The 16,389-nt window shown below is 49.9% G+C and overlaps 1 protein-coding gene across 3 annotated transcripts in view; it reads right to left on the bottom strand.

The window, feature by feature from the left end:
- The window catches only part of SCUBE1 (signal peptide, CUB domain and EGF like domain containing 1), a gene marked incomplete at its 5' end in the record, with an annotated part of 125,981 nt that overhangs the window by 96,691 nt on the left and 12,901 nt on the right, over window positions 1–16,389 (bottom strand). For all 3 annotated transcript variants that reach the window (XM_082667048.1, XM_082667050.1, XM_082667049.1), the window contains one exon: window positions 7,109–7,237. In XM_082667048.1, the coding sequence (XP_082523174.1) occupies window positions 7,109–7,237 (129 nt within the window). The remainder of the gene's footprint in view (window positions 1–7,108; window positions 7,238–16,389) is intronic.

Raw genomic sequence — 16,389 nt, forward strand, 5'->3', positions numbered from 1 at the left:
GGGTTTACCTGTGCCCTGTCCTCCCCCCTCCCTAGTGCGGGTGCTTGGGTGCTTTTGGTCGCCACTCACTGTGTCTTCAGCACTTAAAACCAGGTCTGGCACACGGCAGGTGCTCAGAACAATGTTTCTGAATAAACAAATGGATGAATACTAGGTTGGAGGCTTGTGTCACTGCGAATATAGCCCTTTCTACCTGTCATTAGAAGCGTGAACATTTCTGTGTTTCTCATGAACCTGGGAGTCCTGTGACACATGCTCCAGCTAATTCACCTGGATCTCAGCTATGTGCCCAGCACAGAAGTGTGCTGAGCTTGAGGACCCTCTTCAAACTCATTCATTCATTCATTCTGCAAATGTTTATTATGTGCTTGTGATATGCCAGACACCACACTAGGTTCAGAGGAGGAAGACGAGATAAACAAGACAGCTTCTGCCTGCAGGAGAAGAAGGGAGGACCCCAGCGCAGAGCCACAGTGCAGGTGTGTACCACGTGCTCACAGAAGACTCTGGAGCAAAGGGAGGTGGAGGTTGGGTCTCGAATGACAAGTAGGACCTCAGCAGGTCATGCTGGGGGAGGGGTCTCAGAGAGCAGCCCTGAACAGCAGAGAAGGGTAGGAGGACCGTGTGGATTTAAGGAAGGCCGGGCCAGAGGGTGCAGGTGGGCAAGGATGAGAGGTGAGAAGAGGAGGCTGGCAGCAAGCACCCTGGCCTGAGGGCTTCGTGAGCCGGCGGGCAGAAGAACTGGGTGCTCCCGTGAAAGTGATGGGAGCCACACGAGCGGGCTCAGTAACAACAGGGCTCCGCGCGTTCACACGGGGTGAGACAGTGCCCCAAAGCAGCTCAGGGGTGAGCGGATCCTGCCTCGGCCCGGGAGGCAGGGCAGACCTGGGGGAAGCCTCTGGGGCAGGGGCCGCCCTCACGCCCTCCAGCACGCCGCCCACCAGCCTGGCTTGGCAGACGCCAGGGTTTCTCAGCGACTCTCAAACTCAGAGCAGGGCACATCTAACCCCCAGTGAAGGAAGCCCCTCCCTGATCCGGACCAGCCTCCCGGAGCTGGTTCTGTTCCGGGTGCCATGAGGCAAGGGGCGGGCAGCGGCTTACAGGCTTGAACTGGCAAACGCACAGACCTGGGCTCTGGTCCCAGCCCTACCACTTCCTGGCTGTGTGACCTTACACAGGTCACTTTCCCTCTCTGAGCCTCAGTTTCCTCATTTGTAAAGAGGGGATACTAATGGCTTCTGCCTGTGGATGCTGTGAGAACTGAACGACAGCACGTGAGCACGACATCCTGGGCGACTCCAGGTGCACGGCAGAGGTGCGGCCGAAGTTCCTCATCTCACCTAAGAGAAGCTGACTACCTAGCACAAGGCCGGGCGTACGGTAGGTGCTCCCTAAGTGTTAACGGGAACGTAGCGATCCGGTTAACAAAACAACTGTTCTGTTGAACCTGGCTCCAGATGACTCCTCTTCATCAGGGGAAAAAGTGCTGAGAAGCAAGTCCGAAATTCAGACTGTGGGCAACTTGAGAACCGTATTTTTCAGTAAGTCAAGATAAAGACTGGGGTCGCAGAAAACATCTGGCTAAGTGAACTAATGGCTTTAGGGAGAAAGGAGCCTTGCTTTGTGGAGTCGGGAAAAAATTACCCACTGCTGGTTTTAATTTAAGATGAAAAAAATCTTATTCTATTAGCCTAAATATTGCTCTTATGTCCAATTGCGTGGAGTTTGGAATAATATTTTTCAAACAGAACTACTGCTATTTCAAGTAATTACAATGCTAAAAGCAGTCATCTGGGGTTGAGCAAGGATCTCATCATGGTTTCAATTCCCTCTGGTGTCATTTTCTGTTATATTTGAGAAATTCCTCAATAAAGATGTCAAATAGAAACAGGGTTTTACTCCCCAGAGGACAGATTTGGCCATCCTCCAGGACACAGTCCCAGGCAAGCCATCTCCACAAGAAAATAACCTCATTTGCTCAAAAAAAGAGAAAAGGTTCGACTGTGAAAACCCAGGCAAGAAAATAACCCTTCAGCCATCAGCCTCATTTCTCCTAGTTAGCTCAGAATGCTTTTCAGACTGTGCTGACCAGGCTCGGTTCCAGCCACCATCCCGAAGGAATTCAGTGGTGGTTGAGAGCGGAATGTTACAACCGGACGAGACTTTTGACCCAGACTTGGAGACAAAACAACGGGAGACGCAAACAGGCCTAACTGTCCCTGACGGGCGATGGGTTGTGGAGTGGGGCTCAGAGTGACTGGCCAGAGACGGTCAGGACCGCGCAAGGCAGAGAGAATGCAGAACGCAGAACCTTGCCACCACTCAGTCCGCTTCTCACCCCTACCGAACACCCACTGAGGGCAGGCCCTGTGCTGGAAGCTTCATCAGGCAGCGTGAACACAAGTCCTACTGAGACAGAGCAGGCAGTTAAATGACCAACAGGTTGTGAGCAATAGGGAATGGCGGGGAGTGCAGCAATCGGGAACGTACACACACCCTCCAAAGGGGGCAGCCATGGTGCGGCTCCTGCCGGCTGCTGCTGGTACCACACTGAGACGTGGGCAAGAGGTGCCCCTGCTCTTGGCTCAATGCCTTGAGGGTCCCTGTGCTGCCCCTCCTGTGGCTGCAGCCCTTCCAATACAGTAAGGAGTCCACAGGGGGTCATGGCACCTGGAACACAAACACCTGTTTGAGACCCCAAAATTCCCTGTCCACATGGCCCAAGTCTGTCTCTTCTCAGAGGGACAAATAACAGGACCAAGCCAAAGGGAAGGTGGTCTGGGGGCAAATGGTCAGAGCTTACACATTCAGGTTAGGACGGAGCCAGGAGTGAGAAGAAGGGGCGGAGAGCAGGCACTGCCCATGCTACCACTTTCTGGCACAAAACTCCAAGGAGTCCTAGATTTCTCAATTCCAGTCTAGCCTTCCAAGTCATTAGGAACACTTGTCAAGGTAGAAAAGATTGAACATATTCTAGTTTGAAGCTTCGTGATGACTTCCACGTTGGACCACATGGGATATGCACCCCTGCCCAAGTCCCACAAAGTCAGGGGCTGGGTGACTATGGCCAAGCAGGAACGGTGCTGGAAATATTGATTTTTATGTGACACCCCCTTGATTTATAAATGTTGACAAATAATTCAATCACCACCACCATCGTCACGGTCACATCATCAACATGGTGGGGAGAGACCAAACATGTTTACAGGCTGGAGGAGGGCTGTGGGCTGCCGGCTTGAAACCTCTGCAACACCCAGCACCCGCGGAGAATTTCACATCAGTACGTTCAGCTCTCCAGGTCTACTTTCATATTTAATTGTCACAGTGACACCAAGACAGGCATTTCTGACCCGCTCTGCAGTTAGGGGCACTGACACATGGAGAGTCAGTAACTGGTCTCCAACATAGAACGCATGAGTGGTGGTGACAGAATGTGGGTCACATCTTCCAACTGCAAGTCCAGCCTCCTCGTACAGTGTTACTTGTTTCAGCCAGTGTCTATAAGCCTCCACGATCCTGACACTGTGCTGGGTACTTTTTCAGCGTTTTATGGGTGAGGGAGTTGCGGCTCTGAGAGCTTACGCGGTCAGGCGGGGCTGGAGCCAGTGGGAGCCAAGGCCTGTCTTCTCTAGAGCCGGAGTTTTGTCTTGAGAAGGAAAAAGCCCAAACATAAGGAGGTCTGTCGGGAAGCGTCTGCCCCAGCTAAAAGCAGAGGAGCAACAGAGAGAGCCTTTTGTCGGCTGCCGTATGTGTGAGTTAGAGCTGTAGGAAGTTGCAATCTGTGCTCGGAGGCGGGGGTGGGTGGAGTCTTACCCAGTTCCTTAAATTGATGAGTGTAAAAAGAATCCACCGTGAAAATCCTGTTGAAACAAAGACCTGCACAGACTCCATTAGTTTGGAGGCGTTGGGTACACCTGCCGTAGCCAAGAACAAGGGTGATGGGCTTCCCTGGTGGCGCAGTGGTTAAGCGTCCGCCTGCCGATGCAGGGGACGCGGGTTCGTGCCCCGGTCCGGGAAGATCCCACATGCCGCGGAGCGGCTGGGCCCGTGAGCCATGGCCGCTGAGCCTGCGCGTCCGGAGCCTGTGCTCCGCAACGGGAGAGGCCACAACAGTGAGAGGCCCGCGTACCGGAAAAAAAAAAAAAAAAAAAAGAACAAGGGTGTTTACAAACAGGTGACTGCCCGGGGGCTGCAGACGGCAGGCCGGGCCCCCACAAGGCCTCGGGGGCGTCAGACCAGCCCACCGCAATACATCTGGTCCGCAAGCCGATGACCAGCCTGGTGCCCATCACGTCTGTGTGCTCGGTGCCAGGCACTCTCAAGATGCTTGACATCCACGATCCCACTCAGTCCTCGCAAGAGCCGTGCCAGACAGAGGACTGCGAATTCTGTCTTACAGGTGATGAAACTAGGCCTGGAGGCGAGTATCACCTCCAGGCCAAAGGTCACGCAGCTGATAACTGGCAGAACCAGGATCTGAGCCCAGAACTGGCAGTTCCCAAGGTCCGTCTTCCTGACCACTGGGGATACTGCCTGCTGCTCCATAGAGACCGTCAGCTCTGCTTTCACGGACTAATCAGTTTCTGAAATGTGCTCTATCATCTGAAAAAAGGGGCGAGCGACTGGGAAAGTTAAATGCTTATGCTCTTGGGAGGATTAAAGGAGAGAAATCTTGAACAGCACTGAACTTGGCGTCCGGCACAATGAACGCTGTGCAGCCTCGGTTCTCCGCGATCTCACCAAAGGCTCTGCCTGCCGTGGCAGCCCCACCTCCCGCTCTTCCTCCCAGCACCCCCCCCACCCCGCCCCCCCCAGCCCAGCCTCAAGGGGCCACCCACAGCTCTCCACGCAGGCTCTGCCCTCGACCCAGTAAACTGCTCGCCTACCTTTGGAGATCCTGTTGGATGCAGTCCCCCTGAGGAGTCAGGCCCCGCCACCCCCCAACCCCATGCAGGGATAGCTCTTCGCAGACCCCTCTGGGCTTTAACAGTCCAGACCTCCGTTTTGGCACTTATTTGGGGGTGTAATTACATGTTTATGGATCTGTTTCCCATAACAAGCTCATCTGAGATCCAATATGCATTCAACAGAAACAGGCAGAGGAACTGAAGACAAATACACCACTAACTCTGGAAGTTTCGGAGCACTTGGGATGTCCAGCTTCTATGCCATACACCAAAAAACCAGCTGCCACAATGGAAGGTTTACTGAGCCCTTCCAGGAAGCACGGCATCGAAAGCCATAAAAAAAAGTCCAAATAATCCTTTTGACCCAGTAGTTCCAGGAAGACTTGCTAAGGAAACAGTTGGGGAAACAAGAAAAAAAGTTTTATGCCCAGAATCACCTCTGGATTCTGATGGTAAAAACAAACAAAATAAGCAAGGAATTTCAACGTCCAACCACAAAAGGGTGGCTGAGTCACCTACGGTAATACTAATGCTTGTTTGTTGACAATTTATACTCGCCAAGTGCCAGCCGCTTCACTGCACCATTTTATCCTCACACACAACCTAGTGAGGCAGACAGCGTGTTATCCCTGTTGCAGTCATGGTGACAGGAACCACTCTGAGGACTGAGAGCCCTGGGACAGGCACACTTCTCAGCCGTCTGGGCACGATCGCAATTTCTGCTCACAGCAGCGTGTGACACAGCTGCTCTTCACACCCTCCCTTTACCAACAAGTGACTGAGGCTCAGAGATGTTAAGAACGGGTTCACAGCCACACCACACTCCGGCCAAGTCCACGGTCTTACCCTCTAGGCTCCAGCCCCCGTTCCCCAGGTCACTCAGCAGCTGGTAGCAGAAGAGGGCTTGGGGGACCGGGGCATCTGCTTTGGGACCACGTGGTTTCTACCAGGAGACCTTCCTCCTGCCACAGGCTGCAAACCACCTCTATTGTGGGTTGAATTACATCCCTCCAAAGATGGCAAGGTCCTGACTCCCAGTGCCGGTGAAAGTAACCCCTTCTGGAGATAGGTGACTGGCAGATGACCAAGTTAAGATGAGGTCAGTAGGGTACACCCTAATCCAATATGACCGTGTCCTTAGAAAGAGGGGACATTTGGCCACAGAGACAGGCATGCAGAGAGCAAAGACAATGTGAAAACAGAGGGAGAATGTGATCTACAAGCAAAGGAAAGCCTGAGGCTACCAGAAGCTAGGAGAGAGGCATGAAACAGGTCCTCCCTCAAAGCCCCCAGAAGGAACCAACGCTGTTGACGCCACAACTTCAGATTTTAGCCTCTAGAACTGTGACAGGATACATTTCTGTAGCTTAAGCCACTCAGCTGTTACTTTGTTACAGCAGCCCCGGGTTGTTAGTCACTTATCAAACTATGAGGCAACTAGGAAAAGGGTGATAACAGGGGCCAGGCACCTGATCACAACTACAGTGTAACCACACCTGGCTGCAGAGAGACGCCTGAAGGCAAACACACCAGAGTAACCAAGATACTTTCCAGTTTTATCTTGTGCTCCTACGTTTCCCCAATTTGACCCAGAAAGTTTGCGTTACTCATAAGTTTTACACAACTGTTTTAAAAATATATGTATTTGAACCAGGAGAATCTGGAGGTGTGTAAGAATCCTTGTTATGGGCTGAACTGTGGTTTCCCCCAAATTCGTATGTTGAAGGTCTAAGCCCCAGTACCTCAGAATGTGACTGTATTTAAGACGGGACCTTTAAAGAGGTAATTACGTTGAAAATGAGTCGTGAGGATAGCTTCTACTCCGATATGACTGGTGTCCTTATAGGAAGAGGAGATTAGGACAGAGAGAGAGAGACAGGCATCAGGTACCTGCATGCAGGGAGAAGACCATGTGAACACCCAGCGAGAAGGGGGCCAGCTGCAAGCCAGGGAGAGAAGCCTCAGAATAGAAAGAGACACATCAACACCGTGACCTCGGACTTCTAGCCTCCAGGACTGTGAGAAAATAAATTCTTGTTGTTGAAGCCCCTCAAGCTGTGCTCTTTTGTTACGGCAGCCGTAGCAGACTAAGACAAGGAACCAAAAGAGGGCAGTCCTTCCCACGACCCCCCGCACTGCCAGCTGGAGCTGAGAAACAGGCAGGGTGTGCCCCGCAGGCAGGGCACAGCTGCTTCACTCACCCAGGCAGTTGTGTCCGTCGTGTGCCAGCATGAAGCCGTCAAAGCAGGTGCACCTGTAGTTCCCCGGGATGTTGATGCACTCGTGGACACAGCCCCCGTTGTAGTAGTCGTTCTCACACTCGTCGATGTCTGCAAAATGAGGTGCACGACAGGTATCAGAGGAAGAGCCTGGGGGTCCCCTCTCCCCCCACTGCTGAAGTCACCGGGACTTGAGTGGTTAGGGGATGACTCAACAGGTGTTCACTAAAGTCCTTGCTGGGGGCGGGGGGCCCAAAGGTTACAGAGATGCCACGAGGTTGGCCACCGCCTTGGGGAGCAGGGCCACGTGCCAGGCATGTTTGGGGTGATTTTCAGATCCCCCCTACAGAGAAGCAGGCGAGATTCCCACCCCTATCTTCCCCCTTTGAAGCCCTCTCAACACTAACAGCACGCAGGGATCCTGTCTAAAATCCCCCCAAACTGCCTCTTTTCAGGATATCTGAAAGCTTCCCAGAGGTGGAGACCTCATTACTTGTGAGGTAGGGGGTATGGGATAAATGAACTCTGCACACCACCAAAAAATGTAGCTTCTGGAATGAGAGAAAAGTCCACATACTCCCCCCAGAGTTTCCTTCCAGATCAGCGTCTGAAGTCTGAATTTCTACTGCTCCAGTTTCCTTGTCACAACAAAGCCTTCTGCCTCATAAACAGTGGCCAATAGCCTTTGTAAAGGTCACCCTTTTTCCTGTTTTAAGTCTTTCTCAACATTTCCCATCAGGGGTCAAAGAGCTATCAGTTCTGAAGTTCCAGAGAGATCGGAGAGACCCTGGAGAGCAACAGAAGCGAGTCTAGTTAACATTCAATGAGCTGCTTCTATGCCCGAGTCCCGGGGGGCGACACCACGCGCCATCACGGACCCAGTCCCCATGCTAACTCTGAAACATAGGCACCATCGTTGTTATTCCAATTTTACAAGCGCATCGGAGAAGCCGAGGCACAAGAAGGCCACACCCTTGCCACGGTCACACACCTAGAAGGGCTGTAAGTGGGATTCGACCAGTGCAACCCCCCAAGGCAGCAGAGGGGAGCGGGTGTTCAATCTACCCACCCAGACCTCCACAGGCTCTGCAGAGAAGCAGGAAAGGGGGCAGCCAGAAGTGTCCCACAGTGGAACCAGAAGTTCCCCAGTGGAACCGGAAGTGTTCCCACAGCCAAACCAGAAGCAGTACTGCCCCGTCTCAGCAGGACTAGAAGTGCTTTGCAAGAGGCTACCACGTGGGAAGAAGCAGTCTCTCCTCTACCTGGTCGAAGAGGGATTTTCGAGGCCCGGCTCCAGCTGTGAAAGCCAGGAAGGGGCCAGCCTGAAGAGAGGGAACTGAAAGCAACCCTGGCCGTTCCTGCAAATGCCTGAGGAGCTGGCACAGGGAGACATCCAGCTCCATGCTCTCTCCAAGCGGTCCAGAGGGCAGAGCTACTCACAGCCGGGGAAAGCCAAGGGGGCCAACTGATGTTCACGGGCAGGTATGTCCATCTGGAGGACAGGGCCTGTCTCAGGAGGTAGTGGGCTCCCTGACTCTGGAGGTGATCAAGCACTGTCTGGGACACTGCCAGCAGAGGGAATAACTTCATTGGAAACTGCAGCACTGAAAGTGCTAGAATACAGGGTCTGAGCTGCGCAGCCTCCTCCTGGTGCCCACCCACCCTGCCACGATGAGGGAAGAATAAGGTTGCCTGGATCCCCAAAGGTGCAAGAGACAGGGGGTTTCCTGCTGCAGAGGCCATCAGTGTCAGCTGGGAAGCTGGCTCAATTCTGTAAGTCATTTGAATTGTTTTTAACCATTATACTTAATGCACTTAGACGTTTTAAATAACATTAAAGCAGGATGTAAGGTTCTGTGTTTGAAAGGGCACATGGATTTATAAAGACAGATATTGATTACTTCCCAATCTCTGCAGCTCCGACCTTTTGCTAGAGCCCCAGATACACCGATCCAACCACCTCTCCCCCTAGATCATCCACACTCACGCCAAAGGCAACACGGCCCAACTTTAACTCATCCATCTGCACTTCCCTGGGGTTCCCCATCCCAGTGAATCCTGTTATCCTTCCACCTCTCCGCTGACACCTATCAGCTACCAACACGTGAATTTTCTACACTCTTAACGTGGGTACAGTCTGCTGACTGGTCGCCCATTTCCACCGCCTGTACGCGTGAGCGTCATCTCTCATCTGATCCGAATCAGCAGCTCGCGAACTGCTGTCTCCCTCCTTTCCTTCGTTCAAGCAGGTGACTCAAAAGAAGACGGCTTCCCTGGTGGCGCAGTGGTTAAGAATCTGCCTACCAATGCAAGGGACAGGGGTTCGAGCCCTGGCCCGGGAAGATCCCACATGCCGCGGAGCAACTAAGCCCGTGCACCACAACTACTGAGCCTGAGCTCTAGAGCCCGCAAGCCACAACTACTGAGCCCACGTGCCACAACTACTGAAGCCTGCGCGCCTAGAGCCCGTGCTCCCAACAAGAGAAGCCACTGCAATGAGAAGCCTGCGCACCGCAACAAAGAGTAGCCCCTGCTCACCACAACTAGAGAAAGCCTGCGCACAGCAACGAAGACCCAACACAGCCAAAAATAAAAATAAAAAAAAAGAAGAGGGCCTGATTCCACCTGTGGGGGTGGAGCCTGATCAGTCTAACTCAGAGAGTAGATGGCATAGCAACTGCTATGGGTCCCAGGGTGGGCACATGACTCAGGCTGGATCAGTCAGACCGAGGGGAAGGACTTTTATTCCATGCTTGGGCAGAAGAATTCTCTCTCTCTCATGCTGTACCTCAGGATGCAGGTATCTACTCCTGAAACATATACCAGCTTATTTAATTTTCACAGCAACCCTCTGGAGTAGGTATTTTAACTCCATTTTATGGTTAAGCAAAATAAAGGGCAGAGAGGTAATTGCTCAAGGTCACATAGTAAGTGGTAGGGCAAGGATCAAAACACGTGTCTTTCGGTTTACAAAGCCCATGTCCTTTCTGGTAAGTTAGAATGCCCATGACATGCCAGGCACTGACAGGCAAAGCACTTTATATATGTTATTTCACTCTTGGCACATTTACCCTATGTACCAAGAAAGTGTAATCTAATCATCAAAACATCCATTCACACCTCATCCTTCCACCTGCGCCACATCCATACACACACACACTCGTGTGTGCACCTACCCATCGACCCAAATAGCCAGCCAGTCAGTCACGCATCCACTCATCCAAACATCCATCCACCCCCCCACTATCCATCCATCTAGTCCCTCCAATAAGCTATTCATTCAGACACCCACCCCAACCATCCTTCCATCTGCCTATGCATGCTAAAATCTATCCATCTAAACATCCAGTCAGCTGACCACCCTTCCATTTATCCAATCACCTATTCCCCATCTACTTATCCAGTCAAACATCCACCCGTACAAACGTGCATCCGTCCGTCTAAATATTCAGCCAGACACCCATCCTTCCATTCACCTAAGCATCTATTTATCTAAATACTTATCCATCTAAATGTCTAACCATCTATCCATCTATTCATTGATCCAAACACCCACCCATCTATCCAAACACACACACACACACACACACACACACACACACACACACACACACACGCACCCCTACTTGTTCATCCATCTATCCAGCTCAACATTCACCCATCCATCCAACCAAACACCTATTCATCCATCCATCAGTGACTTCAAACATCCTGCATCTAAACAGCCTACAAAATACACACAAAAAGGTTTTCAAAAAGAACAGATGTTAGGATGAAGAAAGAGAAATGAGGGTTGCGGAATAAGGGAAAGCTGGGCAGTGTATGCAGAAATACACTTGGTAATTCCAGCACGATGACAAAAGGAAGGCCTCAAATAGGACTTTGAGTTTCCTAGAAACCAAGGCAAGGAAGGAAACACGATCAGTTATAGAGTCACCACATCCATGAAATTCCATTGAACAAGCTGCTTTGAGGGTGATAAGGTCTGAGAAAATCGTCTTTCCCCAATTAGGATAATCATACACCCATATTAGCCTGGCATAGTTCCAGTTTATGCTGTTGTCTGGGTATAATTTTTAACAGCAACATTTTCACTATCAAAATGATAAACTACTCGATCACCATGCACAAAAGACGTTATAAAGAGATTGCTGGAGAGTCCACAAAACAACTCTAGCCTTTTCCTTCCTCTGACTCCCCATAACGTAGGCCACGGTGGGCGCTGCTGGGCTGAAGAGTGCAGGAACGTTTGCTGCTCACATTTCTTCCCTTAATCCAGTCCCAGAGAATTCCCCCAGATCTGAGCACCCCTTAGAATTATCGGTTCCTCTCCAATCCCCAGGCCTGAAGTGCTCTCACAGGCTTCCGAGGCCAACCTGCTTTACCCACCCACACAGCATCCGTCCCGAATGGAGAACGTCTGCTCACAAACCAAACCTTCCCTGATGTTCTGTGTATGTGCCTTGAATTTTTGTTCTTTAAAATCGTGTGAGCCTCCTCCTTTAATACATAAGAGATAAACACATAAACAAATCAACCAAAAAATAAATCCCTGCCAAAGCTAGTAGATTTATTATTGTAAAAAACTCATCAAAGAGCCATCAGCCCCAGAGGAGGTCCTGCAGGCCTCCAAGATGCCCATCAGTCTCAGACCACCTCAAAAAAATTTTTTTTATTGAAGTATAGTTGATTTACAATGTTGTATTAACGTCTTCTGTACAACAAAGTGATTCAGTTATATATATATATTCTTTTTTAAAATAGTCTTTTCCATTATGGTTTATGATAGGATACTGAATATAGTTCTCTGAGCTATACAGTAGGATCTTGTTGTTTATCCATCCCATATACACTAGTTTACATCTGCTAACCCCTATCTCCCGCGCCATCCCTCCCCCAAACCCCTCCCTCTGGCAGCCACCAGTCTGTTCTCTATGTTGGACCACGTTTTAAGGACTGTTAAGGTCAGAGAATGAGGAACAGGCGGTTGGAGAGCGGAGAGGGTAAAGGAATGGAGGGGGGCAGAGCCAAGCTCTCTAGATCTTTACTCTTTTCTTAAACTTTGAAGTATAGTTGATTTACAATATTGTGTTAGTTTCTGCTGTACCGCCAAGTGATTCAGTTACATATTTTCAGATTATTTTCCATTATAGGTTATTACAAGATATTGAATATAGTCCCCTGTGCTATATGGTAAATCCCTGTTGCTTATCTAGTTTATGCTTAGTAGTTTGTATCTGTTAATCCCATACTCCTAATTTATTCCTCCCACACTCCTTTTCCTCTTTGATAACTATAAATTTGTTTTCTATGTATGTGAGTCTGCTTCTGCTCTGCGTATAGAACCATTTGTATTATTTTTTAGATTCCACATGTAAGTGATATCATATAATATTTGTCTTTCTCTGTCTGACTCACTTCACTTAGTAGGATATTCTCTAGGTCCATCCATGTTGCTGCAAATGGCATTATTTCATTCTTTTTATGGCTGAGTAATATTCCATTGTGTGTGTGTGTGTGTGTGTGTGTGTGTGTGTGTGTGTGTGTGTATCTCACATCTTCTAAACCAACTGTCTGTTGGCGGGTACTTGAGTTGTCTCCATGTCGTGGCTATTGTATATAGTGCTGCTATGAACATTAGGGTGCATATATCTTTTTGAATTAGAGTTTTCATCTTTTCTGGATATATGCCCAGGAGTGGGATTGCTAGATCATATAATAGCTCTATTTTTAGTTTTTTAAGGAACCTCCATACTGTTTTCCATAGTGGCTGCACCAACTTACATTCCTACCAACAGTGTAGGAGCGTCCCCTTTCTCCACACCCTCTCCAGCGTTTATTACTTGTAGACTTTTTGATGATGGCCATTCTGACTGGTGTGAGGTGCTACCTCATTGTGGTTTTGATTTGCATTTCTGATAATTAGTGATGTTGAGCATCTTTTCTTGTGCCTGTTGGCCATCTGTATGTCTTCTTTGGGGAAATGTCTATTTAGATCTTCTGCCCATTTTTTGATTGGGTTTTTTGGTTTTTTGTTTTGTTTTGTTTTTTTGATACTGAGTTGTATGAGCTGTTTGTATAGTTTGGAAATTAAGCCCTTGTTGGTCACATCATTTGCAAATATTTTCTCCCATTCCATACATTATCTTTTCGTTTTGTTTATGGTTTCCTTTGCTGTGTAAGAGCTTTTAAGTTGGATTAGGTCTCATTTGTTTAGTTTTGCTTTTATTTCTTTTGCCTTGGGAGACTGATCTAGATATTTACTCTTAAAGGACTGTTGTGAGTTGGACTGTGTCCCCCGGAAAGAAGTGTTGATGTCCTAACCCTCAGGACTTGTGAATGGGACTTGATTTGGAAATAGGATCTTTGCAAATTTTAGGTAAGGCTGCAGTGGAGTAGGGTGGGCCTAAACCAGTGACTGGTGTTCTTATAAGAAGGGAATTTGGATATAGACGCACAGAGAGGATGTTAGGACAGGAAGGAGAAAACCATGTGAAAACACAGACATACAGAGGGAAGACGGCCACAGGACCACAGCAGCAGAGATCGGAGTGATGAAGCTGTGTGGAAAGCAGGTGTGACTGCTGATTCCATTTTACTGATGCCGAGAAACGAGGCCCAGCATGGCTGAGGACCTTGTCTGCAGGCCTCCAGCCAGGGGCTGCGTTCAGACGCAGGCTCTACTCCCGCTGGAGCCGCGTCCTCGGGCTGCATGAGATGAATACTTATAAAAAGTGCTTCATGCTCCCAAAAGTTATCAAGGAGAAAGGTGGGGAGGAGGTGTCACGTGCATCATTGCTTTTATTTCCGAGGTCTGTACCTGCTCTTGAGGTTGAGGGGCAGTGACAGAGATGGTTCATCCCAGAGAAAGTGGGCAGGACAAAAAAGCTGACCTGAATGCTAAGGATGAGAAGTCTCAACGGCTCGCCTTAAACATCCCTGCTCCTTCTCCAGCCTGGATTTTTTTTTTTTTAATGAGAACTCAATTCCCAACAGAAAACAGCTTCCAACATCCAATAGAGCAGAGAAAAACAGCACGGGGTGCTGCTCATGGGATTCTAAAAGGTCACGCAGTTCCACTTTTCCTACAGTAAAACGGCAGTAGGCACACACGATCCCACAGCTGTGGTTATGTACCAGCAACGCTGGTAAGGACTCGAGTGGGATGAGTACGGTTTCCTTCATCTAACTCAAAACTGATTCTCGCTGCCCCATAAAATATACATCTACTCTGTAGTGCCTGTAAGAGATTCTACCACAACGAGTCAGAGATGCTTCTCATTTTAATACTACTTAGGGCATTTTAGTCCTAAAAATCAGACTGACCGGGAAGGGTCTCAAAATGAGGCTTTTGAAAGCATCTCACTCTCCACTCTCAGAGATCACTACCGAAAATACCTTCGCGTTTCCCCTTGAAATTGGCATTTTTCTCAAAATTCCTTGCAGACAGTGGAGACCGAACGCTCTAACAAAGAACTCTTCCCTGGCTGGGCGTTTGCATGTCTTCTCCTTTGTCTGGGGGCTTTAGGAAAAACCACGCACTCCTTAGATCAGGCAACCATTCTGGGAGAGATGTATGGCTTAGGAAGTTGAGTCCTCATTGGTGAATAAATCTTAATCCAGTTTGTTGGCTAATTACATTCGCGGGAAGGTAGTTTCGCAGGGCCGCCTAGCAGGAAGGATTAAGCCTCCCCCCCGTTGCCGGTGCCACAGGGTTAAGCTCTGGGTTTGTAATGACTGAGTAATGAGACCCGCTCTCGGTGGACCCCTGGCATCCATCGATCAGGTTTCCCTTCTGCTGAGACAATGCCAGAAGTGGGCCCAGCAGTTAATTATGGGAAAGGTCAAAGGTCATGCAAAACCAACACAAATCTATATACTTTTTCATTCCTAACTGCACACAATGACCATGGCTCAGCCAGAGGGTGGGAAGGTCCTCCCCCCAGCCAACCCATGATCCAAGGTAACCATGGGGTCTGAGCTGCTGGCTGACCTCTCCCAGTGGCCCGGACGGCTTCGGGCCTCCTCCACGCTTCTGCTTGTGCTGCCCGGAGCTCCTTCCCCTTCACAGACACCTACGCCCTTCTGCAGACTGAGCCCCAGCATCAGCTCCTCCCTGAAGCTCTTGCAGATCCCCTGGCAGACGGGGCTCTTCCCCACCCTCTGGACGCCACAGCTCCTTGAATGGACACTATCGCTACTCTCACTTGCGATGTATGTGTCCTTCGAGGCTGTGAGTTCCATGGGGAAAGAACTGTGTCCTGTTCAGCTGCAGGTTCAGCAGTAGCATGGTGTCTCCTCAAAGGTCTGCTCGGCATTGAACGAGTGAGTAGCCCTCTTGACTGGAGCCTCCGTGGACGTGTGAGGCCGTATGCAGGCCCTTTGCTACGAGCACCCTGAGAAGTGGGTACCAACATCTTTTTCTGACAGCAAGGGTAACCAAGGCTCGTAGGTGTTACCTGCCCTGCCCAAGGTCACACAGCTAATACACGTGGAGCCAGGAAGTGAGCCAGGCTACCTGACTTCGGAGGACGCCGTCTCAGTCACAAAGGGCCACGTTTTGTAGGATTCCATTTACATGAAGTCTCCAGAAAGGCCACAACTATTGAGACAGAAAGCAGATTAGCGGTTTCCGGGGACTGGGGGGCTGGGGAGTGATGGCTAAGGGGTACAGGGCTTCTTTCTGTTGTAATGAAAAGGGTCTAAAGTTGATTTCGGTGATGGATACACAGCTCTGTAAATACTGAATCGTATACTTTATTTATTTATTTATTTTTAATTAATTAATTAATTTATTTATGGCTGTGTTGGGTCTTCGTTTCTGTGCGAGGGCTTTCTCTAGTTGTGGCGAGCGGGGGCCACTCTTCATCGCGGTGCGCGGGCCTCTCACTATCGCGGCCTCTCTTGTTGCGGAGCACAGGCTCCAGACGCGCAGGCTCAGTAGCTGTGGCTCACGGGCCTAGTTGCTCCACGGCATGTGGGATCTTCCCGGACCAGGGCTCAAACCCGTGTCCCCTGCATTGGCAGGCAGATTTTTAACCACTGCGCCACCAGGGAAGCCCTGAATCGTATACTTTAAGCGGGTGCATTGTATGGTATGTTTTTCTAAGTTAATGCTCTCGGCACTCGCATCCACCGTGCTGGCGAGTCTCTGGGGTGCATCTGCTGGGGTGCAGATGCTCACCTTGGACTGACCTCGAATGCCACCTGTCCAGCACGGGCTCAAGGTGGGCTTTGTGGTTCCCAAGTAACAGGCAGGACTG

Source organism: Grampus griseus, assembly GCF_964374135.1.
Source record: "Grampus griseus genome assembly, chromosome: 11".
NCBI classification, from domain to species: domain Eukaryota; kingdom Metazoa; phylum Chordata; class Mammalia; order Artiodactyla; family Delphinidae; genus Grampus; species Grampus griseus.